The sequence below is a fragment of the Salminus brasiliensis genome, chromosome 5 (genome assembly GCF_030463535.1).
Source record: "Salminus brasiliensis chromosome 5, fSalBra1.hap2, whole genome shotgun sequence".
Lineage (NCBI taxonomy): Eukaryota > Metazoa > Chordata > Actinopteri > Characiformes > Bryconidae > Salminus > Salminus brasiliensis.
This window is the reverse complement of record NC_132882.1, coordinates 14,228,391-14,256,168: the sequence shown is the minus strand read 5'-3', so window position 1 is coordinate 14,256,168 and position 27,778 is coordinate 14,228,391. Positions and strand designations below refer to the sequence as shown.

General features: G+C 44.1%; 1 protein-coding gene across 1 annotated transcript in view; it reads right to left on the bottom strand.

Annotated features, from left to right (window-relative positions):
• Positions 1 to 24,958, bottom strand: part of ldlrad4b (low density lipoprotein receptor class A domain containing 4b) — a 78,481-nt gene extending 53,523 nt beyond the window's left edge. The window contains exons 1-2 of the mRNA XM_072679504.1: positions 24,869 to 24,958; positions 893 to 1,567 (exon numbers count right to left, since the gene is read on the bottom strand). Of these exons, the coding sequence (XP_072535605.1) occupies positions 893 to 932 (40 nt within the window). The 5' untranslated portion in view covers positions 933 to 1,567; positions 24,869 to 24,958. The remainder of the gene's footprint in view (positions 1 to 892; positions 1,568 to 24,868) is intronic.
• Positions 24,959 to 27,778: the final 2,820 nt, after the last annotated feature.

The following is a 27,778-nucleotide window of genomic DNA, read 5'->3' as shown; positions in this document are numbered from 1 at the left end:
ACAACTTGGGCAACTGTCAAGGAAGGCAAAGGCTAATTCTCTGCAGAACACAGGGGATTACATTGGAATTGGCTTGAGGGCTCATTTACATATTGCAATCGTATGCAAGATCAGTGCTTATCAAAGGCCAATATGGCAAGATCAATTAAGAAACACATTACTGTGCAGAAGCTCTCGGCTGTGTAAAGTGAAAGTCCATATGTTAACAGAATGCATATGAATGTATTCTTATCTGTACAGATCAACATCAATAGGTCTAGCATGCTTAACATCAAAAGACAGCTAAAGTCAGAATTATGCTGCTCAGGGGCAGTGTGCCCACCTGACCTGAACCCTGAGTAGTAAACACACACACACAGACACACACAGACACACACAGACACACACAGACACACACAGACACACACACACTTTTTAACCTTGCAGTTATCGATTGCCCTCCCTGTTTGTGCGTCTCTGGAGTAACTTCCATATCGTTCACCCAGAGCCTGAACTCACTCATCGCGGTCTCACGGTCACGCTCAGTATGTCAGCTACAGTACACAGCCTTTACTGCAAAATCAAACACAGGCCCATAACAGTACAGTACTGCACTTCCAGTTTAAAGCCATAATTGAACCGGGTATTCAATGTGAGAAGTGATGAACAGATCACACCTAAATAGATAGCCTTAACAACAGCATGATGATTGGCCTTGAGTAAGAGGAAACATGAAAGTCCAATAATAAAGAAAATAGTTCAAATGAACAATAATGAATATGATGTCTGCACGGTTTTAAGTTTTTTAGGTCTTTGGCTTGGAGTCTTCATGTCACAAGTTCAGAACACTCTGAATAGGACATTACAAAAGCACCTTCAAATGTAGCACCCAGCCCTCGGAGGCGTTCCTCACCTGTGAAAGCATTTGTGGCCGGTAGGTCAGCCTCCTGCATACTGCTCCTCCAGCACAGCACGTGTCCGTCGTTAACCGGTCTGATCCAGTGAGGGCTGCTGGGGACGACACAGCCAGCGCGCTCCCGTCATCTTCACCTCAAGAGTCCATAGCTCTCCCCCAATTCCAGCTTCTCCGCTACCAGCTCCGGCTATGTTCCGGCCGCTGACCCCCACATAGGCAGCACTTTGCAGAAAGGGCAGCAGAGCACAGGGAAGGGGGGTTGGGGGGGCTGGGTCACGCAGTCTGGAGTGAGACAAAAAGTCTATTCCAGCAAGGTCAGGGCGGGGTCACCACAGCAACCAACACACCTCTTCTCCAATTAACACGATTACCCCCCCAGCCAGAGCACGCAGGTCATGGCTGCCTTACAGAGATGGGGAGAGAGAGAGAGAGAGGGAGAGAGAGGAACAAAGAGGACAGAGAGAGAGGGATCCAGTCAGGTAAGTCTGCTACCCGATGCAGGTGTAGTGAAGGTCTCAGGTACTGGAGGCAGGTGTGTGGTTGTTGCAGTTCTCAGGGGAATGCGCCCCGCTCAGCAGAGCTCTAATCAGCATGCCAGCTCATCCCTCAGAGTGCAGCGTCAATACACTCGCTCGCCCTCTCTCTCTGGAGCATGGAGCACTGGAACAGTCACTGCAGCAGAGAGAGAGACAGAGACAGAGAGAGAGAGACAGAGAGACAGAGAGAGACAGAGAGAGACAGAGAGAGACAGAGAGAACAAGGAGAAGATACAGAAAAAGAAGAGGAGTTATGGAATAAGGAGAGAGAGAGAGACAGAGAGAGAGAGAGAGAGAGAGAGAGAGACAGAGAGAGAGAACAAGGAGAAGATACAGAAAAAGAAGAGGAGTTATGGAATAAGGAGAGAGAGGGAGAGAGAGAGAGACAGAGAGAGAGAGAGAGAGAGAGAGACAGAGAGAGAGAGAGAGAGAGAGAGAGAGAGAGCACAAGAAGAGACATATAGAAGAAGGAGAGAGAAATACAGCACAAGGAGAGAGAGAGCGAGAAAGAAAGAGAGAGAGGCACACAAGCAGAGAGAGAGAGAGAAAACAAGGAGAAAGAGGGGAAAAAAGAGCACAAGTATAAAAAGAGTGAGCACAAGGAGACAGTTATAAAACAAAGAGGGAGAGAGAGAAAACACAAGTAGAGAGAATGAACAAGGAAAAAGAGATGTAGAAGGAGAGAAAGAGACAGAGAGACAAAAAAAGAGATTTTAAGAACAAAGAGAGAGAGAGAGAGAGAGAGAGAGAGAGAGAGAGAGAGAGAAACAATGTCATCATCAGGTACACATTTGACACACACCACACAAAAAAGAGGAACCAGATTAATTAAAATGGAATAAAGTCACAGGAGGGCAGACGCAGAGGATGGGTGTAAAGTGGTAACACCAGGTCCTCTGGTAGAGTGCCAGTGATCTACAGCTGGAAAGACCAGGCCGGATTTATTCAGAGGTTGCGGTTTTCTGCCAGTGATCTCTGCGAGTACAGAGAGCTTCTTTTCCTTTATTCTGAAGAGAGTGATGCCTTCTACAGTATCCATCCCAACCCAGCAGATGATGACACTTAAGAGCAGCACTAGTGGAACAGTGGAACGGAGCTGCTCACCTGAGAAGTCCTTAAAAATGCTTCTTCTGAAATAGTTGTGATAACTGCTCTGAGGCTAATGCTGATGATTCAGTCCCTTAACTAATAGATGCAGCCTGTACTCAGAAGTAGATGAGCCGGCCCAGCCCTGCTGTAATGCTGCCTGGCCTGGGATGACCCAGAGAGCAATTAGGGGTCTCAGCAGGCGACTGGCTACCCGCTCCGACATAGCAGCGAGCGCTCAATAGGCCCGGCCCTTCCGAGCATGTTCACCTCACATGAACCGCACCGCCCAGCTGCACGGGGAAAACACACTCCGCCAACACACAGACACTGCCTCAGAGGAGCTCACGGAGCCCCGTTCTGTGAAACAATCCAACAGTGTCCAAATCAAACAGACGCACGTTCACACACACACACACACACACACACACACAGGCCATTTAAGGACACCATCGCTACATTCTGCAAAGATCAAGCCAAGGTACTGCAGACCATGGGACCACAGACCACAGTCAAAATTACAGTTAGGATCAAGCCTTTCCAGCAGTCAGGCTGGTCTCTACACACGGATCAACATGTACTCAGAGTTTGGTGTAACAGTCCATTAGTATCAGGACCTGCCTGATAAATGGGTAATACTGACAAATCTGGCCGATAAATCACAAACACTCATTTGCTTTAAAAACTTTACAAACTGCATAGCCAAAAGTATTGGGACACCTACTCATTCATTGTTTCTTCCCAAATCAAGGAAATTAAAAAGAGTGTCTCCTGCTTTTGTTGGAGTAACTGTCTCTACTGTCCATTTAAGAAGGCTTCCTACTAGATTCTAGAGCATTGCTGTTAGGATTTGATTTGATGACAAGAGCATTAATGAGGTCAGGATGTTGGATGATCACCGCCCCACCCCATCCCCAACTCATCCCAAGAGTATTGGATGGAGCACCACCATCATTCCAAAGAACACAGTTTCACTGCTCTACAGCTCAATGCTGGGAGGCTTTATACCCCTCTAGACCACAACTAACATTAGGCATGGCTAATAATTAGAAACTCTCTCTCCAGTGTGACTCAAACTTCACATCAACTCGAGGCTAAACCGAACAGCTGCACCACTGAAGAATGGTGCAGGTAAAGAAAATTGCAATATCAAAGTATTGCAATATGTTTTAAAATACTGTATCGATTCGAAGACTACAGCAATCCACAAAATGATATTGGATGATGTTGGATGATGTTGGATGATGTTGGCTGATATTGGGGGGGGGGGGGGGGGGGGGGGGGGGGGGGGGGTGTCTCTCCACTGTGCTATTCAACCCTTCCTAACAGTAACCCCACTGACCTGAACCTTGGTCTTACCAGAACAAAACACATCAGCTTATGGATTGAAAAAGCAATGCCTTTTGGAAATCTATAAATTCTGTGGTCCTTAAGGAGGTCACCTCAGAAGTTCGGTTCATTTGTGGGTTTGTTCAGAGGGGTCAGAGTTCGTTTTACATGCTCATACACACCCAAAATAAATCACTATAAGTCTAACTAAATCAATTTAAGACCCAAAGTGAAGTGTCTTTCTAGTGCCCTTCAACATCTCCGAGCACTTTCAGATCACACAACTCCTTTAGAACTGAGACCCCACCTGAAGAAGATACCCAGGTAAAAACACAGCAACAGCTCCAGTAAGTTATTAGAATCCATTTTAACTGCAGGAGCCTATTTTATTATACGCCAGCTTATATTGTTTGTTGCCATTTTCTAAAAGCAGTAGCCACTTGAGGCTGTGCATAACTGTGGTAGAAGGGTGTAACTGTGTCATGGCGTGCCTCGCATCACCCTTTAATCAAGATAAAATCTCTGTAATAGTTGGGCTTTCATGGTGTGTTACTGTAATATGACAGTGCTGCTGTCCTTTTGTAAGATCAAACAAACCCGTGGGCAGCCGTTCTCCTGAGGAGCTTGTTTTTATCCGCTAAGCTCAGGAAGACCGTGGCAGCGTTTGTACGGTAAGTCTCAAAGTCCTTTAACCATAAAGCCAAACATGAAGCGGACCAGGGCCGTTTACCTTTTACAATGCCCGAATCAAATCAGACCACGGTACGAATCAAAAACAAACTGCACTGAGACTAACTGAGAACAACTGGTCCGTGGTCTGGGTTTAGTATGATTATGGGCCTGAGGTTGTTGGATGTGTCGGCATATGCAAAAGAAACCAGGACTCGACGGTCTGAGAAATCCAACAGACCAGAGTTTGGTTAATTTCAAATGAATTACATGTGAGAACATCCTAACACACCCAGTTCATCTCAGGAAGGGTTGTTAAGTACTTCTTAAGATGCAACAGGTGTGTTTAGAGCAGTAGAAATTGTACAAAGAGCAGGGCAGTGGTTTATCAGCCCCATGACCAACGAAAAAAAAAAAAAAAAACAGTAAATTTCATTCAATGCTTAGAACACAGATAATTGGGCTTCTGTGTATTGATTGTTTTTCTCCCACATGTGGTACAACGCTCATATGCAGTATTTATGATTACTGCAGTTATGAAGAAGGCCCTCCAGTTTGGGCTGAATTTGGGCCTCCTCAAGCACTGCTGGTCCAGCTCTACACAGCCATAACAGAGTCCATCATAACATCCAGCTCTGCATCTTAACACACCACACACACTGCAATGAACAGGGCAAATCACTGGCTGTCGGCTGTCCAACCTGGAAGATCTTCACTCCTCTAGGATGAGATGGAAAATGCTGGCTGACCAGTCACACCCTGGTCTTTCCAGCTCTGAGAACGCAGACTAACCACCACCTCCATACCTTTTTTGCTCAGGCCACCATCCTTCTTACATCTCTATCAGCTTAAACATCTAAGCGTCACTGCTACCCAGTCAACAGCGCCCTGTGGGCAGCGCCCTGTGAGCACAGATGAAGGACCAGACAATGACCAACACAAACCGTGCAGCAACAGATGAGCTTCTGTCACTGACTTTACATCTAGAAGGTGGACCAAATAGGTGGAAGTGTCTAACAGAGTGGACAGACACACTCCAGCAGCACTTCTGTGGCTGGTCCATTCATACCAGCACCACCACCATCAGGGTCACTGCAGAGCTGAAAACCCATCGCTCAAATACTACCTGCTCTGTCGTGGTCCTTTGGGGAACAGGCTGAAAGGAGGTTAATAAAGTATGCAGAGAAGCAGATGGACTACAGAACTACACTATAGAACTACAAAGTGCTACTATATGGTCAGTGGAGCTAAGAGTGTAAAAACATGGAGGAGGACTTAATGAACTGGCTGGTTGGTGTATATAGGGTTCATATTGGCTGGGCCCTGAATCTGTGCATTTCCCATCCATATTAAACACTGCTAATTGACAAAATATGGGTTTGAAAGAGAAGACCATCGAGACGCAGACAGAGGAACATTAGATTAAAAGAAGACCTCCCTCCTTCCCTGTAGAAACCACCTGAGAAAAAAACAACATCAGCCCCATGCCTAAGATGCGCATGGAGTAAGATGATTACGCTATTCTCTCCGGGTGCAGGCGCGCTGCCGTGGTGGATGTGATCTCAGTAGGGGGTCTGTCTGTCTCCCTGTGGCTGGTGAAATCAGGCTGAAGCTAATGCAGGCAACGCTGCACTGAGCTGACTTTACCCAGCCAGACTCCAAATCAATCGCACCAGCCAGCCTGCCAGCCAAGGTGAGACAACAGCTTGCCCCCGGGGGAGAGAGACAGAAGGGGAGAAGGGGAGAGTGAGAGAGAGTGCGCTAGAGAGAGAGAGGTGGAAGCAGAGGGGGAAAGGAAAATGCTGGAGACAGCAGGAGAAAGGGTAATCTTTGTTTTGCATTGAAAGCAGACGCAGTTTGCTCATTAATCAACGTCGAACTGAAACAGCCTCCAGGTCGCGTCTCACCAGGAGCAACCTGCAACAGGTTCCTGCAGTTAGTAATAATGTGCAGTCATGGGTAAACCTCTTGCTAAGCCCCCCACCCCCCCCACCCCCGGCGAGCAAAAGCAGGCAATGTGTTGCGACAGCGGTCGTTGGTATCCGAGTTTGGGTGGTAATGCCGGCTTCACGCACAGTGTTTAAAGTGTCGCTCTGCTTGCTCACAGCACTGAAGTAATCCAGGTGTTCCCTTCACAGCCTCCACCTGCAGCTCAGCCGTGTAAAAGATAAAATAGGTAATAACGGCGTGCTGAGACGCTGCGCCACTCAAAGCCGCCTGGCAAAACACTTGGCTCAGCTGGCAAATTGAGTGAACAGGCCTTAACCATCTGGATTGCTAGGTGTTCCATGAAACCCATGACATTTGCGATTCAATTTGGTCCATTTTTGGATGCTGTTCAGCAAAGGCTTAGGCCAGGTTGGACAAAAAGCTACAGAAAAGGGTGTTTAAGCTTCTTTATTTCTTCGTATTGTTTTTTTATTTGGCCAAGTTGGTGGGTTTTAAAAGATTCCTGGCCTTTTGAACATGGGAATATGTAAATAAACAAATGTGAGGAACTTCAGGACTTTCATTGGATGGTGATCGAAGCTTTAGTTACATAATTCACATGTAAAGGGAAAGCAACGTGAGATGACAGTGGGTTTGTAGATCTCCGATCACACATTTTATTTGATATAATCTAGAGTCTAGACCATCCTCCCCTTTATGAGGGTATCCACAACAGATCTCTGCAATCCCCCCAGATAAATAAAGCTTGTAGTGGCTGCTCAGTGGTTGAAGGTCTTGGCTAGTGAGTGACCACAGAATTAGAAGTTCAAATCCTAGGAGAGCTTGGGAGAGTTGTGGTTGCACATTTTCAAGACTGCATTTTCAAGAGTGTCTTACCACCACATCATGAGATCCTACAACCAGACAGGTGGAATGATTCATATTTCAATATTAAAAAGCTAGCTCTGGTTAGGCTACAGGAAGATGTGTATTACTAAATAGAAAATGTGGCCCACCAACACGGTCAGTAAGCTACCACCGTCCAGTGAGGAGTTAACAACACTGTCAGGGCCTTCAGGAAGGTAAGCCTCCACAAACTACTCCAAAGATGCTGGAGAAAACAGCCTATGTAAGTGAGCATGACTGTCTATGGATGCTTTTGAGGAAAAGGTGGCGATATAGTAAAAATAATCATAATAATCATAGTAATAATAATAATAATAATAATAATAATCATCAACACAAACTGATGATGATCTGGAAAATGCTCCGGTCAGGGCAGACTGCCGACATCATGCTCCTGGTTATAGCTCTTTTACACAGTGGAGCTGCTTTACATAATGTCCGGGCTGTGTTTTAATTAATTACACAATGTTAAACAAGGTCTCAGAGTCAAGAGAAACTTTTATAGCAGTAAAGTTGTAAAGTTCTTGTAGAACCAGTCCTCCTCTAGAACATTGCTTGGTCCATTAGATGTTGTGTTCGAGTTATTCTTTTAATGAATATCAATGTAATATTTCTTCTTTAAGAAGCACAAAGCTTCAGAATAAGCTGGAATCACTTCCCCTCAAATGATCTAAAAGTCTAAAAGTAGGTCATCATCCTTAAACTACTGAAACACTGTACTGCCCTATAGGAAGAAACACTCCACTAACACACACAGCTTATTTTCCCCCTCAGGCTTTTTGACCTCCTGACCACATGAAATCTATGTTTTAGGCCAGCTTTTGGGAGCTGCTCTGCAGGGTGGAGATCTTAAAACTCTGTTTTGTGTTTTTATGTGGACGGATGTTTCTCAAAGGCTGTTGTGGTTTCTGGTGTGATGAGCCGCTTCAGGACTCAGCGTGGACGCGGCTGCCGGCCGGCTGTTTCTGTGCTTAGTGAGGTCATGTTTGATGACATGAGGTCACTCAACCACACAAGCTATTTAAGTAGACCTAGTTCCATCATAGAGTTCTAGTGCAATGCAAGACCAGATCATGTTATAGAAGTCATATACGATCTGTTTGTTAATTCTGCCACATTGAGTAAAGCAGCGTTTTCGTGCACAATGCAGATTTATTACTCTGCCCTTGATGAAAGCAGCCCTATTCCTATTCCCGATTAATCAAAATCACAGTGGACCAACTAATCGATTAAGAAAGCAGTCATTAGTTGCTCATACATACCATTACCCATTATTACAGGCTAGAGCCGCCACTGACGACTATTTCACTATTGATTAATCTATCGATGAGGTGCTTAATTATAAATGATTCATTTCCCTCCAAAGGCTAAACTGAGCATTTAGATTTCTTTTATTTTGACAAAACTGTAAAACAAAATTTACATATTAAATGAAAAACTGTAGGTTTAAACAAGAACATCTTTAGCACAATAGTCTGCAGTGCAGTGGAGTATTTACATCCCTTATCAGAGTGCATGTGATCGTGTGTATTTATGCCATTCCTACACACTGACATGTGCTTACTATAATGTAAGAACAGAGTCATTAGATATGGTTTATATCCAGTCAAGCCCAAAGCCCACAAACACACACTAGCAACACCAACCAGCTCTATGGTGTTCGACTGTGTGGGATTAGTGGGTGTTTACACTGGAATTAATTTTTATTTAAGAGCATGAAGAAATCAAGTGCTAGGGGTCATTGTATGCTAATGTCAAATATGATGTGAGCCATGGAGAAAATGGAACTTCTCCTCCTCCTTGGAACTTCACCTTCACCCAGCCATCTACGCAATACCAAAATTCCTTTACATATAAAACACACACGTGTTTTACACTTCTAGCTGGCATCAAAGCATGCGGTCGGCAAGTGCTGGTGCTGCAAAAGGTATTAACATCGAGCAAAGCGGACAGTCCGGTGCACTAGTTATGTATCTACTAGCCTTAAAAACGAGCAGACAACAGCTGCGGTGGTTTTGCCGTTTCTGATGCCATAGCTTTCTGGGTAGCAACTGTGTGTTTTTGTCTCTTCAGGTGCTCGCGCATCGCGAGAGCGCTGTTGTGGTATGCCTTCGGCGCTTTGCCCAGTGTATGAACCACCTTTAAGTTTCGTGCTAATCTAACGTTCTCATGTTTTTGATGCCTTTGGTCTTTGGCAATCTATTTCGCAACCGAGTCAGACTCTGCTGCAGCCCCAACTTTTTATTTTTTTATTTATTTTAAAAAAGCTGTAGCTCTGAATGGAGCTGATCGGACTGGAGCCAGAAACAACTGACCTCATGGAGCAGTTGAGGAGAAGTAATAAGGAAAAGCATTTGCTATCTGAACAAAAGTGAAGATAAAGTCGATTAAAATAATGTTAAAATAATGCGTCGGCTTCAAAATACTGAATACACATTTTCAGCTTCAATGTCATCGACTTCGGAGACTATGCACGGCAGCCCTAGCACAGACATGAAATTGCTCTGCTGTAGGTTTTAATCAGAGGTTCACTTAATGCATCTCATTAAAACTGACTGAAAAGAGATTCTCAGTTACCCGCAGTTTGATCCTCAGACGTTCAAAAGCCTTAGCATCCTGCGTGATTACGGCCGAGTGATATCACGCTAAATATGGTACATGTTTTCAGCCTGTATTCATCAGTGACGTAGTTTAGTTTTTTGTTTCTGTGATGGAGGTTTAATAAGGACAAACACAAAAAGTTATTAAATAAAAGAAGAACAGATGTCAAACAAACAGGGCATTTTCAGTCTGTCATATTCTCTCATGTCTGAGAGTTTAATGGTGTAACTGAGCTAACAACACAGAAACTCACAAAATCAAATGTTAAGAGAGCCAATAGAGCACCTGGCTGAACAACAACTGCAATACAATAACACGGCAACAGCAACAAAGGGCTTGAGAGTGGATGTCCGGGGACTGGTGATGGATTTACGTCCTTACTAAGTCCTTACTGCAACCAGACTCCGCTCACTGTTGACCATGCCGTTTGTTTGTTGACCATGGCGTTTGTTTACTTTCGCACGGTGCTCCTGTTATTATTCGGAGGTTCGCTAAATCTGCCGAATCAACCTGAAATGACAACTGAGCTCATTAAGGGTGTAAGAAAATAGAAATATATCGATCACAATTTTATGATTCGCAATACTGTATCCATCTGTAGCCATTCTTAAAAACGCAGTATTGATGTTGTTTAATTAATAGTTTACATTGTAGATTGGTGGCAGACAGTGGTTGACTTTGTGTTGCGTTTAAACCCCGTCTGCTAGACGGCAGTGCTGTCCTCCTGTCTTTAAATCCCACTGTTCTGACTGTGTAAAAAGTCAACTTTCCTTTGCTGTCAGAACAGCAGTGTAGTGTAGCTTAACTAAAACTACAAATAATTTATAAAAGCATATTGGCTAATAAAAGACTTGCATAATCGATAATAAGTCTTTGGAAGACTCTTAGAAGTTAGAAGTCTCTTAAAGGTATATCATAGCTGTAGTTCCCATTCCTGCATAAATAGGGGAACAACCCCTCTCTCCACTGTGAAGAAAGCATGTGTTCTCTACTGCGCTATCCAACCAACAACAGTAGCTCCACCTAAACCATGATCTTACCAGAAGAAACTGCGCTGGCTTATGTATTTAAGAAATGTATACATCTTGTGGCTCTTAATTTCTCTCCTGTTGCACCACTTTGTAGATTAAATTGATTAAAACAAATATTGCAGTATAATAATAATAATAATATAATGAACTGTAACCCCTGTATCGTGATCCATATCATATCGCCCAAGTGCTCATGCTGCATTGCTACCTCACTTTCCATCACTGTTGATACCCCCCCCCAACCCTCCCGCTGTACTGCAAAGCCTAGGCCCAAGATAAAAGCAGCATAAGATACATTTTCACTTGTAGTCCTCCTGCATCAGCAGCAGCAGCAGCTCTGGAATACACTTCAGATGAGGTTACACTGCAGTCAACTCCAAACTTCTCATACCATTTCTAGGCCTCGTCTTACACAACGTCTGAGGCCGTGGCCACTGCGGTGTGCGGTGAAGAACAGGTGGGTCAGCAGCAGAGAGAGGAGAGAGCGTGAGAGTCCTGGTGATTTGGTGAGGCGTGACTGAGTGGCTGGCTGCCAGACTGGAGGGAGAACAAAGAACACCAGCAGGGGAAAAAAAGGAGAAGAGGGGAGGACGCCAACCAGAGAGAGAGAGAGAGAGAGAGAGAGAGAGAGAGCTAAAATGTAAAGAGGGAGAGAATGTGAAGAAGGCACCCTGCCGGGCCCACTCCCCTGCCTGCAGAAATCCCAGTTCTTCATCTCCTCATAGCAAGACGCATGCACATACACACCGAGCGGCCTCAGACCCAGCAGATCTGCTTCGAGTTCAGCGCCAACTACGGGCACCTTCAACCAAACCCAGATCCAAGACGAGATTTCCTGATGAAAAGACTCCTCCTCACTGCTGTAAGAGGCTCTTCACAGACTCCCTTTAAAAGATAAGATGTAAACCTGAGAACACAACCCTGAGCACAAGCCTTTTCTCTGCCTTTTCTCAGATACGGCTTCTGATTCTGGGTGAGGCCGAAACGTAGAACTTCTCAAGAAGTAAGCAAAGTAGGACAGGCACTTACAGTAGGAGCACGTGGAACGGCCTTGTGAAAGCTCCAGCATTGTTCCTGCCTCAGCCGATGACATCAGAAACACTGTTACGGTCTACTGCTTCACAGCCTGGTACTAGACGACGGGAGGACTCCGCGCTCCTCCGCTGCTGCTGCTGCTTTTGCTGCCTTCAGTTCGGCTCCACCAGCAGATCCTTCTCATGCAGTATGTAGACGAGACTCTGGCTGAGCTGTGTAATAACCACTGTAGGACGACTGCACTGAAACCTCTAGGACTATCCTCCACCAAGTCCACTAGCCAACTGACAGGTTGTGGCATTCTTGCTCGATTAAGATTCTGTCAGTGCACAAAATTAACTGACTAATTCCATCATACACGCACACACTCATATTAAGGTTGTGAGGTAAGCACTCTGTGAGCACCCTCACATACCTTTGCTGGAGTAACTGTCTCTACTGTCCAGGGACGAAGGCTTTCTACTAGATTTTGAAGGAACATTGCTGTGAGGATTTCATTGCATTCAGTGACATAGCACTCTGCCCAGCCTGCCCCTCTGCGATCACACAGATGCCTGCATTATTTTCTACCCATATGTGAATAAGCGAGTGTGATTTATGACTACAAGATAGAGCTAAGTTATTTGGCGAAAGGTCCATTACAGCCCGATTCATCATACAGTATATAGAAGGCTCCCAGTGTTCGGTGTCAGAGAGAATCAAATTCCTTCAGAAAATCAACCCATTTTTCTTACTCACAGTCTCCCTGTCTTGTGCACACACACACACACACACACACACACACACACACACACACACACACACACACACACACACACACACAGCTTTGTCCTATCATCTCAAATCAGCTGTTGAAGCCCCAGACAAATCAATGACAAGCCCATCAGGATGCCTCCCTGCAGCGTCTAGACGGCCAGACCTTTGCCGCTCGCCCGTCTGCACCGGCACACGCAGCAGAGGTCACTGAGGTGAAGGCCAGCACACATGACCTAGCTTCAGAGAAATGAGCTTGAAGTTGGAATTTGAATAGTATTTGAACCAACCAAAGACAAGAGGAGACTGATTCTCATCTAACCTACTAATGTGCTTCAGTGCTTAGACCCTTTCTGCACTGCACATCACAGAAAACTACAAGGCTGGAAAAGAAAAGAGGCCTAAAATTACAAGCAAATGTCAAAAGGAGCCAGAAAACACATAAATGTGACCTTCTTACATCACTTCAGCACTAATCACCAGAACTAACCACCATTAATGACCAAAACTGGGCAACTGAGTGCATTTTATCAGAGTAGGGTGGAAGACAAGGAAGGACAGGACTCCCAATTGGGTGACTAAGGATGCCTCAGACATCTGTGGAGCCCCAGAGAGAATAATCCGCCATACTCTCTATGGGTGGGTAGAATGAACTTTCATCGCCCCACACCACACCCCACCCCCAAATTATTTAATATTCGGGATGTGGCAAAATGGGAATCGTCAATCTCCAATCTGAATAAAAGTGACATTTTAGTCTATGTCTATGTGCAAAGACCATTAATGTAATAATGCACTAGAACACGAGAAAAAGTTCCACCCAAGAACTATAAAGCCCCTAGGATCCTGAGCCTGAAATCCTAAATTTCTTTCTAATTAAGCTAATCTGGCTCCTCTGGGCTCTTCTCTCGATGTAGAATGGGCGGCCTAAAAGGGGTCAGGCTTACGTCAGCATAACTCTGACCAATCACAAGGCTAACAGGGCTCCACCCTCTCTTTGAACCTGGGCAAACTGATGAGCTAAAGCTAACTTAGTAACCAAAAAATGCAACAAAAAAAATGGATACTTGTTACAGTATACTAGGATATGTATTACACACTTCACTGAGGCTTGAATAGCTTCAATAACTTCTCAGAAGGCAAATGGTTATGCTAAAACTTTTGAAGCTTGAAGGCTGGACCTACTCTAACGAAGAGAACAGAGTCTACGGCCACAACGCGAGTAACATTTTCACCATAATTCTAATACATCACTGATAGAGGGCCGTAGACTAGACGAGGAACATGTGGGTTTGCTCAGTGATGTTGCATCAGCGGCAGTTCAGGAAAAAGAGGAGGCGTGGGTCACCCTTCTGACACCCAATGGTGGGGACATTGCATGTGATAGGGGGAGAATATGTATGGGTTGGGTTTCTCCAAACTAGGGAGAAAATGGGTGAAATATCTGAAATAAAAACTTACAAAAATCGCAGGGATGTAATGATACCATTTTTCTTTTTTTAAGACATCAAACCACCAGACCTAGATGTTGTAGTTCATTTAATTTAGGTTTAAGAGTAGAAGCTAAGTTCGTTCCAAAATATTCTGGTTTAGCTGACGGCCATTTTCCCATCTACTCAGTCACATTTAGGCTTTGCGAGCAGACTTCAACCATGCAAAAGTGTGTGAGAAGAACACTGCTGCATTGCAGTGGTTCTGATCCCACATGCCACTGAATATAAGGTCATTTACTTTTTATTATTATTACTGACCAAATGCTCCTTCTCCCTCCAGCCTACAGACTGGCAGTCAATTTTCCTGACCGGAAACAAAGTGAGAAGTGGTCAGTGCAATTTTGCTAAACATCACAAGGTTGAGGCGTTTGCTGTGTCCTCACTGAGCTGTTGTCAAAGGCACACTGCATTGCATGGCCCAGCAAGGAGAGGGGGAGGAAGAGTACTGCAGAGTGCTGCAGTGGCCAGCATCAGGCCAGGGATCACACACACACACACACACACACACACACACACACACACACACACACACACACACACACACACACACACACACACACACACACACACATCTCTAGACGGAGTACACACATTTCTTGGGTGGGGGCTACTTCAGGGGCTTCTCAAAACCACAACTAAATTACAGCAAAGCAGTCCTTGTTCATGCACTAAAACCAGAGGAGAGTCCTTAGCTTGTGTCTGCAAAGTGGCATGAATACAAATGCCAAGCAGCATGAAAACATATCTGCAATAAGAACTTCAGCTGCCTTTAGTCTTCACGAGAGTTCATGTCCTACTTGGAACTGTGCTTTTTTTTCTAACAGGAAACGGGAATTTCAAGATGAAAAGATCTACTGGAATTCCTGAAATGAGCAATGCATGCTGGATGCTTCTTATGAAAACATTAGTGCATTAGTACAGCATTAGTGTTATAGACCTACCCCAGAGTGTACAATTTCCTTGCCTGTATATAATGCACACTAAATGTCTAAATGTTTGTGGGCACGCCTTCATTTAGATATGCAAACGCACACACAGTATGAAACCTGCTAAGAATAATATTTTTGCAAATTTTTAGAAACCGAAATCGGCTTCTCTCATTATAATCTGAACTGTGTGAACATAGTGGGATGAAAACACTCCTTATACAATTGGAAAGTGGAATTTGTGCTCCGAGTCACCACTAAAGGACATGCGTTACACATGCATTTCTGGACATTATGTGCATTACGTGGATGTAAATCGGCTTGTCCATAGTTCTAATCTGAACTGTGTGAACATAGTGGGACAAATAGGAAATGTAAACGATAGCAGACCTGGTGATAATGTCATATTTCATTAAAATGTAGTAGATCTTTTATGTCGTAAATGTTTGATTTTTAAAAAGTATATCGATCACTAAATATGGTGAAATTATTTTGAACAGTTTGAGCATATTTTATTTTATATTTCATAATAATTGTGAAAAGCTTGATTAGTTGCTTGATGTTATCATGATAGAAAACTTTAATGCTGTCCTACTCCTACTAGATGTCCAGGTGTGAAGTGTGTGGGTGCACACCCACCCACAGCACAAATAATAATTAAAGCACCCTGAGAGACACTGTTAACAGTGCAAGTCCTACACGGTGATGCAAGCTATGCCGTTAACAGCAAATGTATGATACGGCATGCCTCTGCAGCTCGACTCGAAGCTCAGCAGAGAGTCTGAACACACGGTCTCGTCTCCAGCACTGCCAGGGAGCAGGATTAGAACACTCTTCAGGGCCCAGCGAGTCTCCATCTGTCAGCCCGTAGAGGAGGCCGAGCAGGGGCCCTATCCCTACGAGCATGTCCCTGCCATATGGCTTGCCTTTCCGAGTCCACTAGTAAGATAGGGAAAAGCCTGTTAACATAGTATCTTGGGACGCAGACTGAGGAGTATAAACTTAAATTAAACTTTTAAACAAACTTTTAACACATCAAACACACAGACGGTCAGTTTCATAGAGATGGCTCAATACTGTCGCTTCTTTTCCGATGACAAACCTTTATTTAACTAGTCACTTCTGCAGCTAATTCTGTTGATCTAGCTTTCTAAATTGGCCCAGCATGGCTCAGATTGGCTACAAATGCCTCAAATCTCACCAGAAAACTGAACAGCGCTGAAACTTGCATCCTATAGTTGCCAATGAAGTCTCCAAATTCGAAATGACCAGATTTTACTATTTTTTTACAAATAGTTGTAACATAGTTCACTACCATTATGAAAACAGATTGTGCTCAGATTGGGGTTTGTGTCCTAACAAAAACCAAAAGCTAGATGACTGCTCCCTATACAGCAGATGATTATAGCATGCAAAGGCTGTTAAAAAAATAGACTTTTAGACTCCTGGAATGCCTTTTATAATGAAGTGTGTGGATAAAGTCATTATGAGGAACATTTCTATGTGGTTTACTTATATTGCTTTTACCCAATGAAATCAATTGATGAGAAAACTGTGTAAAGCTCTATTCAGATGGGTGAGTTTAGTGTTGTCCAAATCCACCCACCTTGACCTTTTACCATCTATACCTCAAGTTATATTAATCTCGTGGGAACTGGCATGCTGGTAAAAATTCCATCATGTAACGTGGACATTTTTTTACAACTGTTTTTTTATTTTTTAAGAATGGGGAGCTCACACAGGCGTTCACCTGTGTCATGCATGTGTGGCAAAGTGAGAGTAAGTGAAATTTGCAAAACTCAGCACAAATCTAGCAGGTCATACAAGTCTAAGAACGTGTGAAAACCCTCCAGTGTTGTACAACACTCCATTTAAACTTTGAAGACTTTCCAAACGAGCTGCTTCTGTCAGTTATAGTGAGAGTTTAGTCTTCTGCCCTCTCAGAAATACAGGTACCGAATGATTTTTTTTTTGATGTGGAAACTAAGGAGCCACTCCCATCTCGTCATTTATACAGAGCTTTCTTATCCTGTGTGATACACATGCATTTCTGGACAAGCTGAGAGATACAGAACCAACTTGCATGCATACATGCAAAAACTGGCCCACCACACCTGCAGTAGCAACAACTGGGATGCTATTCTGCTCATAGCAAAAAATAAATGCAGTCATCCATGTCTATTAGGGTTAAAATATTTAATATACAAATATTCATATATTTCTGAAGCACACAAAATGCACTGGCATGTCACACCAGTCATATTCTCAATATTTCTTACCACCGTCTTTATGCATAATTTGCTGCACTATACCCAATTAAACAGAAGTAGTTATTCTAGTTATGATCTGCAGTTTTCATCAGATCTACAATATGCTGAGAAAAGCCAGTGTCAAACTTGATCACAAAAATGCTAAAATATCATCATACTGCCCAGCTCTAGTGTCTACTCTCCGACTCATTCTTAAGGGTGTTATACCTGCAGCCCTCTTCCAGTCTCCATCTGACATTTTCAGTGCCAGAGGCACAATGACATCAGAGGCAGGGAGACGGGCTGCTTGGCATGTGATGTCAGACGGACAGACGGATCTCTGCGAGACAGGAAGCTCCTCCCTATGAGCAGCGAGTGTTCCGGTCGGGAGTGGGTAGAAATCTCAGCAGAGTTCGCTCTCATGCCAAGAGCACAGACTAGAAGCTAATGTGCACCATGGCTGTGTCTCAAATGTCAGGCAGTCAAATATTAATATGTGGAGCTCGACACAATCACATCACATCCCCTCCAGCGTGCTTTAGTTATTCTGCGTGTGCAGTTCTCAACCCGGGTTACTTTTACAGTGATTTAAGTGATCACCAGTGAGATCCATGATCAGTACAGATCTGTGGAGTCTGTAGTTTGTTGGTCGGCTTCTGTAATTCACTGATCCCAAAGCTCCCTTAGTAATAGGAGCCATGTTCAAACAGACCGTCCAGTACTGTGATAACAAATGTGCTACCAGACACGGCCCTGCGGCATGTTGTTACTGTTCCTGAGCACCAAACCTGTTGTGGAACATTAACGCTGCAATGGCAGCAACCTGCCGGCAGTACTGGGAAGTCTGGGCCGGTAATAGATGAGAAATATTATGATAAATAAAATAAGTGCAGAAATGTTGTGTGCCTTTATTTAATCAATCGTTCACTTCGTACATTCATTCTAAACAACAGAGTAATGATTAACAGCGTGTAAAATGGACGAGCTGCCAAAGCATCAGTTTGGCAGTATTTTAGCTTCCAAACAAATGACCAAATGAAATGGTCACTAGGGTAAAACTGTTCTTGCTTGAAAGCTACTATGGTGTTGCTAGGTGGTTGCTATGAAGTTGTTTAGTTATTTTTCTGCATGTTCAAATGTGTGGACAGCCCTTCTAATGAAAGCATTCAGCTACTTTAAGTTGCACCCATTACTGACAGAGATGTGCACACACACACACACACACACACACACACACCTTATCTAGTCCCTGTAGATAAGTATTGCCAATAGAATATAACGCTCTGGAGCAGATAAGCATGAACCTATTGACATCATGCCTAATGCCAATGGGCTAGAGGGGTATAAAGCCCCCCAGCATTGAGCTCTGGAGCTGTGTTCTCTGGAATGATGGTGCTCCATCCAATAGTACTTTTGGGATGAGTTGGGGATGAGGTTGGTGGTGGTCATCCACCATCTTGACCTCACTAATTCTTGTTGAATGCAATCAAATCTTGACAGCAATGCTCCAAAATCTAGTAGAAAGCCTAGAGACAGTAACTCCAACAAAAGCAGGATGAAATCTTTTTTTAATGCCCTTGATTTCAAAAGAAGTGATGAGCAAGCAGGTGTCCCTATTGTACATATATAGTGTATGTATCTGTGGTTATGAACCTCTCACATGATTTTTCATAACTGAACATGCATCACATTATTTATTGCCATATTTCTTCCACCAATAATTATAATGAACAATTTAGTTTCAATGTGTGCGCACCTTATGCTGCCCGCAATAAGTGTCAAAAGTCAGTGTCACACAAACAAGTGAGCTCAGGATGTTGGATGATCACCACCCCACCTCATCCCCAACTCTCCAACTTATCCCAAAAGTACTGGATAAAGCACCATCCTTCCAGAGAACACTGAAAGGTTCCACTGCTCCACAGCTCAATGCTGGGGGGCTTTACACCCCCCTCTAGCCCACACCTGGTATTAGGCATGGGGTCAATAGGTTCATGTTCATCTGCATCCTATTCAATTGAAAATACTTCCCTACAAGGACTAGACAAGCTGTGTGTATGTGTGTGTGTGTGTGTGTGTGTGTGTGTGTGTGTGTGTGTGTATGTGTGTTTGTGTGTGTGTTTGTGCATGCACACATTAGCACATCTGTATCAGCAATGGGTGCACCTTAAAGTAGCTCAATGCATTCATTGAATAGGTGTCCACAGACATTTGGATATACAGTGTATTTAATGATACCGACTGTGCAGTTAGACTAGGTTAGTCTGCTGCTGAAACAGAGGCCTAATCTTTTTTGTCCTGGTTAAACAGTGAAGTATTACACAAATATTTGTTTTGAGAGGTTTGCCACTCAGGCTAATCCAGCTCAAACAGTGCCCGTCTATCTATTTAGTCTGCCGTCCCAGACTAAATAACTCATCTGGTGGCAAGGGTGAGCACACAAAGAGTGCTTCACATCATACACAGTCTGTAGGCTTAAGATCCCGAGTTAAACACGCAGCGGCCATTCGTTTAGGCCTCAGAGCGCGCTCAGACAGCACAGAGGGCGCTTTATGGAGACAGGTAAGGTGATGAGCCGCTAACCTTAGCCAGCAACCCCTTCAACCCCCAGCAGACCGATCATGTTTCTGACGGCGCGCTCCACGTGCCACTACAGTACACTGTTACACTTGGCTCTGTGCCAGGCGTGCATCACAAAAACGCACCTTAGCCTGGTGGGAGAGAAGGACGTCATGAGAGCAACACAGATGCACCGCTCAAATCTGGCGATGACGTCTACTCCATTTACTCCAGCTTACAGCAATACACCAGCGAAGACATCAGAGTAGAGCGGTTCTCCAATGGAGCTCGTTTGACTATGCGGCCCCAGCTGTTTACTGTGTAATTACAAGCACTTATAGAGGTTTTTGAAGGACTTGCGGACTGGACACTACCACTGCGTTAGGAATATTGATAAGGCAGTGTAATTAAATGGACTGGATTAGAAAAGCTTCATGAAAAGAGAACCCTTTATTAACAGTCATTAAGACCTGCATCATTAAGACCTGCATCACCCCAATTTACTTCGCTGAGAGTTTTTAGGTTAGCCTAATGTGATTAGTATTTAGCTATTGCGTTTGTTCTAATGCATATACACCATATAGACAAAAGTATTGGGACAACTGCTTATTCATTTTCTTTCTGTTTCTTCTGAAATAAAGACTATTAAAAAGTCTCTACTGTTAAGTGAAGGCTTTCTACTAGATTCTGGAGCATTGCATTTGATTGCATTCAGTGAAAAGAGTGTTAATGAAGTCAGGATGTAAGATGATAACCAACCACGTCACCCCCAACTTATTCCAAAAGTATTGGATGGAGCACCACCATCCTTCTATAGAACACAGTTCCAGCGCTCCACAGCTCCATGCTGGGGGCTTTACACCCCTCTAGCTCAAGCCTGGCATTAGACATGGTATTCATGTTTAGCATCTGCTCCAAAGAGCCCTTCTCTATTGGCAATACTTTTCAACAGGAACTAAACAAGCTGCGTGTGCGTGCATTTGCACATCTATGTCAGCAATGGGTCAGCATCTTAAAGTAGCTGAATGCATTCATTAGAAGGACATATAGCGTACATGCACAGATGCCAAGTTAGGTTCAGGCAGCAAGTCACCAGTGCTGCCATTTTGGGATGGTCAGCATTACACATGGTCAGACTGACCTCTCTCAGTGTGACAGTTAACGAAAGGTGCCGTCCAAAGTTGTACCGTTTGAAGGATATAGCACTCAGGAGGCTATTTAGGACTGAAGAACAGGGTGGAATTAGTGCCTTGAATTTTCAATCCGATGAACTGTGGTGCCGAAAAGACATGGCAAAGACCGGCCCACCGTTATTAACTTTGTGCCTTTAGCAGATTTATTTTCTATGGGCTCCGTCAACAAAAGGCCGTGCCAGGTGAATTTCGTAAAAAGGCATCCGAAACATTTGAACTATTCAGATGGTATCTAAATATCTAAACTCCAGAGATGATATAAGCAGGCAGCAGGTGGTGTAGTACATGCACCTCAGGCCAAAGCGGCAGCTTGTAAAAGGAGAGCACTGTTGCATTCTGTCTGGCAGTACCCGACATGGCCATGTCTATGTACCACAAGTAGGCCAACGCCTGCAGTGCACAGGAAAGAGCACAGCGAGCTGTGTCTGCAGCCATGGCGAATGCTGGTCACGACAGCCCAAGGCAATACACTCAGTCCAAGTTTGGATAGAGTGAGCTGGCAGGCCCCCACCTAACACACACATACACACACACACGCACACACACGCATAGCAGACTCACACTAAGGCTCAGTGACTTGCAGTTCTGCCTGGAGTCTCGTACGCACCAGAGAAGAAGTCAGAGAAGAAACTAACTGCACCAATAACGGAGCGTCTCAAGATCTCCACTGCTGTATGTTTAAAGCCAGCAGACAGGAGGTCGGCGTCCTCCACGCGGTAATGAGTTCTTCATTTAAATTTCAGGCCAACCTGACAGCAAGGCGCCGCATAAAACCCACATTAAAACGTCCGTTTGCCTCCGTCTGAGAAACTACACTGATGACATTAGCTTTTGTTTGGAGTCAGTCTTCAAGAGGCAGTGCAGTTCCACTTTGCTAGACACAAACATTTCCTGCAGCTTGAGATAAAAGGCCTGCGGACTGGGTTTGCCTAGCGTAAGCAGACACGCCATGTCGGCAAATAGGCATTTCTCAACACTAGTGGTTTCCATTTCCAATCCAAGGAGACCTTCAATATCCCTGGCCTTGATATTCCTGACTGAACTACAGGGTTGTTACTGAGGTATTCAATGGTGCTCCGTGCTGCTCCAGAGCTGTTCTTGCATCAAAAACACTCCTTATAAATTGCATCTGGATACTTTTGGACTTATTGTACATCTGAATGTATAAGCCAATGGACAATAAGTAAATAAGTAAAGTTTACTTAAGTAAGGGCAAAATAAATCCCTGGTGTGAGAGCAAGACCCATTAACCTACACTATATAGACAAAAGTATTGGGACACCTACTCATTCATGGTTTATGCAAGGGTCGTTTTTCTTGCTTTTGTTAGAGCAACAGTCTCTAATGTCCAGGGAAGGCTTTCTCCTAGATCCTGGGGAGTTAGCGAGGTCAGGATGTTTGATAATCACCACCACAACTCATCCCAAAAGCACTGGATGTAGCACCATCATTCCAGAGAACACAGTTCCACTGCTCCACAGCTCAATGCTGGGGGCTTTATACACGCCTGGCATTAGGCATGGTGCCTATAGGTTCAAGTTTACCTGCTCTAGAGAGCCCTATTCTATTGGCAGTACTTCTCTACAGATACTATACTATATGATAAGCTGTGTCTGTGTGAGCATTTGCACATCTGTGCCAGCAATGGGTGCAACCTAAAGCAGCTCAACGCATTCATGAAAAGGGGTGTCCACAAATATTTGGACATAAAGTGTGGCCAGCCACCCAATCCAGTCTGCAACTGAGACTAGACTGTGATCAAGTTCAAGCTCAAGCTCAAGTTCAAGTTGCCAGACAGACCCCCCCACTGAATGCTTGTAGCACAGTATAGAGGTTAAGTCACATCAGTGAACAAGACTACCGTCTACAGATGTTAGATCTATTACCATATAACTTACAGAACACAACACAAACTCATCCAATCTGACGTTGGCCACTTCCACTCATGCCAAAGTTCTTCGGTGGTTCTCCAGGCTGCTCCAGAGTTGTGCTTTACTATGGATCTTATACAAGCTGTGTGCGAAACTGGACACTTGGACCAACGACACTAGTTAGTAGATGTGTCCGGACACTTTTGGACACACTGCATCTCTCCAGACGTAAACAAACCTACAGCGAGTAGGTAAACAAGTAAACAAGTCCAACCTGAGCAATCAATCAAACCATCAATCAGTCAGTCTCATTCAAGAATCTTCCTACTAGAGTTGAGCAGTGCAAATCCAACACCAATCAGCCATAACATTAGTACCACTGACATCATCTACAGTCGCATCTGACGAGCAGTAAGTGAACATTCAGCTCTTGAAGGTGATGTGTAATGTTAAATGCATCGGGGGAGAAAAATGGCCAAGCATAAGGATCTCACTTGCCACTTTGACAAGGACTTACCAGTGGTCAGTGGTTTAAAAAAAAAAAAAAAAAAAAAGGACCTTAAGGGTCTTAAGGCTTACAGATGCAATCCATCCCACCTCACAACGTACAGGACTACAGGATCTGATGCTAGCCATCATCTTGGTGCCAGACGCCCCAGGATGGTCAGATCTGTTGTGGCAGCATAAGGAGGACCTGCTTAAATGTTGGACAGGTGGTACTAATGTTATGGCTGATCGGTTTACAGCTTAAGGAACCCACAGAAAGCAGAAGTCGCTTTGACTTTGACTCTTTGAGACACTGGACATGCTAGCCAGCCCGCCCAGCCTGTCCAAGTTCAAGTCCAAGGTGCCAGACAGACCACACTGAATGCTCGTAGTCCAGTCAGGTCACATATAGGTGGGCAAGAGGGGGGTCCATGCCAGCTACTTTTGACCAAACACCTATACCGTAGACCTGCACTATTTAAGGTGGACCTGAGGATTAGATTAAGAAGAACTTCAGTGGAGCAAAGCTACGAGGGTTTAGCTCACTAACAACAGCTAGTTAGCCATCTAGCTCAAATGCCTCACGTTTTATGCAAATAAATAAGGCTATTGGGGAAGTTTGGCAAATAATAATTAGCAGTTAGTATAATTCATAGCTGCGTAGTAATGAACATCGCTAAATGCTGGACGACGCTATCTGCAACAGCTATAGCTAACTAACTATTACAGCTGGCGAGGAGATAGCTAGCTAAACACGCAGTAAATATGGCAGTGATGGTGGTATGTTTTGATATAGATTTCAGGTTGTTTTACCTTCATGTTAAAACTTGCAGACTAGATTGTTATAGTGTTGTTTCTAGGTTTGAAAGAAACACTTAAACTCAGTGCTGGTAAGTCCAGGTCCGGAACGTAGGAATCCGCGCCGGGATTTTGTTCCAACTGCCTGGGCAGCTCAGCTGCAGCCGAGCTGCAGCTGAGCTGCCCAGGCAGTTGGAACAAAATCCCGGAGCGGATTCCTACGTTCCGGACCTGGACTTGCCTGCTCTACTTCAACTCCGACTCCGACTTGCAAGGCTAGCGTTATGGCCCTTCACACAGTCAGACTGAGCCTGTCTCGACTCCCGGCTGAGGAGGGAGCATCGATAGCGGTGCCATTAACTTTTCAGCCCGTCTGAGACAGCTCCTGATATCCACATCAGCACGTAGCAGCTAGATCAGCGCTGCTGCTGCTGCTTCTTCGGGACTAGCCAAGTGACACAAGTACATATCTCCTGCGCTCAGAAGTATCAAAGCCAGCCATTGAGAAATGTTGTTGACTTACCTCTTGTAAGAGTGAGTTAATCACAAAAATATTGCGAGCTCGTCGCGTCTGCGGAGAGAAAGCTAGCTGTCTATCCGCCACTGCTGGCTTTGTGATGATCCAGTGGCGATGACCTGGATTTCACTGCCAGACACGACACGGCGGAGTGGAGTGGAGGGAGGGGTGGTGGGGGTCTAAAAAAAAAAAAAAAAAAAAGATATAAGCGGGGCCCAGTGCCATGAGAAGGCAGAGCTATTTAGAGGGAAATGGAGAACTACGCCATCTGCCGGCTGCTCTAAAACCAGTCTGAATCGTCATTCATTTCGCATTTGAGAAATTAAATTATTTTTAATAATTTTAATTACTGTCATTATTTAAAGCTTGAACTGTTGGGACACAGAAGAAAATATGAGTGTAATAGAGCAGCAGAATATTTTGGGACTTTTTGCAGAGCAATATAACTTTAAAGTGCAAACAACAAGAAGTGAACTACAAATCCCATGATTCTGTGCAGGTTCTGCTCGCTGGAATGTGTGTTAGGAACGTCACTCGAGCGACCGACTTTGTAGTCCGTTTAAAGGGAACGCAAATAAATTCTGTATTTCTTGTTCTTTTTAAAATAATCATTTAGTTCACTGACGTGGTGTCAAATTTAAGCGTATAAGGACTGAGACGGCATGTTATTCAGAATATTGTGTAATGATGTCCACCTCCAGTGTATTGCTAACCTACGCTTCGAACGTGAACAGCAGGGGACGTTGAGAACTCGCAGCTCTTCAAAATAAAAGTCTCGAAATTTTGTGTTTTAGGCGAAAGCTGTTCTAATATAAAATAATACACATTTATTTGTAAATAAATTTGAGAAGGATGCAGTCAATCATGCCGCATGCCCAATCTCCTCAGTGTAGCAAAACAGTCAACTGTAAATCAGAACCAGTTATGCTTTGCCTTGTTGGCAGTTGTTTTAAACTTTTCTTTGTAAAGATTTTTTTTACAGAATCTGCGCAGTGCCCATTTTTTATGTAGTCTTCCTAAAACAAGCATGGAGGGAAGTTACATACTGCCCTCTAGTGACACTCAGGTGGAGTCAGATGTGGGGACCAGAGTAGGCTGACCCATCCCCAAGGAAAAGTAAATTGTAAATAACAACTTGAGGAGACATACAAAACAGCAGGCCAAGAAGACTTAGATTAAAGAACTGGAATATAACAATATATATATATATATATATATATATATATATATATATATATATATATATATATAACAATATTCAAGAGTTTTATTGTCATATCCAGAGTAAAGGCAGTTCGATAAGATAATCCTTTATTAGTCCCACAGTGGGGAAATTCTCAGAGTCACAGCAGAAAGGGATGGCAAGACACTTAGTTACAAAAATGAAGATAAATAAATTACACTATATACACAATATAAATTTAAAAAGCAATAACAATATTATTTACAGATAATTGCAAATTACTCTTAATTGCACGTGTGTGTGTGTGTGTGGGTGGGGGGGGGGTGGGGGTATTGCACATAGTATTTTTACATTGAGGGACCTCTGTTCCCTGAACAGGGCTCCTCAGTAGGTAGAGTCTGCTCTGGCCTTTCTTGTAGAGTGCACAGGCTGTCAGTAAAGGTATGTTGCTGTCAGACAAAAACCTTGTATCTTAATTTTTGCAGTTTTTCACTTTTTGACACTGAATCAAGCAGATGTCAAAGTGCACTGTGTATTACTGAAAACAGTACAGTGACAGCAGCCTCAAATGTGATGCATGTAGTGTGTCCGTATAGTTGAGTATAATCCCATTATGGTGTGTGTGTGTGTGTGTGTGTGTTGGCTTGTGAGAGCGAGTGATGGTAAGAGGCAGTGTGCTGATGTAGTCATCTGATGGTAAAAGTGTGAAGAGGTGGGGGTGCTGTCCCTGATGATGTTAAGTGGCCCTGGTGTGGTAAATGTCCTGCAGTGAGGAGAAGGCTGCTCCTGACATAGACTGTGCTGTTATGATCACCTGCTGGAGGGCCTTCCTGTCCTAGACAGTGCAGTTTCCACAGCAGACTGTAATGGTGCTGGTAGGGACACTCTCAATCATGCACCTGTAGAAGTTAAGGACTGATTGGCCTAACATCAGGCCACCAGGTCTGCCACCTCCCTTCTGTATGCTGTCTTGTCCCCACCAGTGATCAGTCCAATGACTGTAGTGTCAGCATCAAACTTGATGATGCTGCTGGTGTTGTGAAACATGAGGAGTGTGAAGAGGAGGGGGCACAGCACACAGCCCTGTGGGATCCCTGTTTGTCAGGAGCGATTCAGCATCCAGTTACAAATTTTTACCAGCACAGAAACTGAATCAGACCTTTTCTTTTTTTGATGCAATCTTGGTCTCAAATATAATAAAATATAATAAATAAAATAAATAAATATAATAATAACAACCCCAAAGTCAAGGTATGGCCAGCTGCAAAGTAGTACAGGTGCTGTCAGCTGTCAACAATATAACATAATTAAAGGCAGAATTAGTAAACACATGTTAAAGAGCACTATACCACAGTCTCCTGAAAACATCCCTTTCAGATTTTGGTCCAGAATGCAGGCGACTCTGCCAGTTCAGACACCCCGGGAAAGTTTGTTCAACCACTTGCCAGGTGCCAGGTCTTCCCATCATTTTGAAGGATGGTGGGTCGAGTCAAGCCTTACTGGAAGCTGGAGGGGTTCTTGGTACTGATCTGCCTTTGACCATTGTTATCAAGTACGGAGGAGCTAGTCCATTCTTTATGAAACCAGTTAGAGACGACGTTTGCTTTGTGACACGGTGCATCTCATGCTGGTAGTAGCCATTAGAGGATGGGTAAATTGCCATTAAGGGATGCATATGGTCAGAAACAATATTCAAATAGTTTGCTGCACCTAAGCCACATTATAGCACTGAC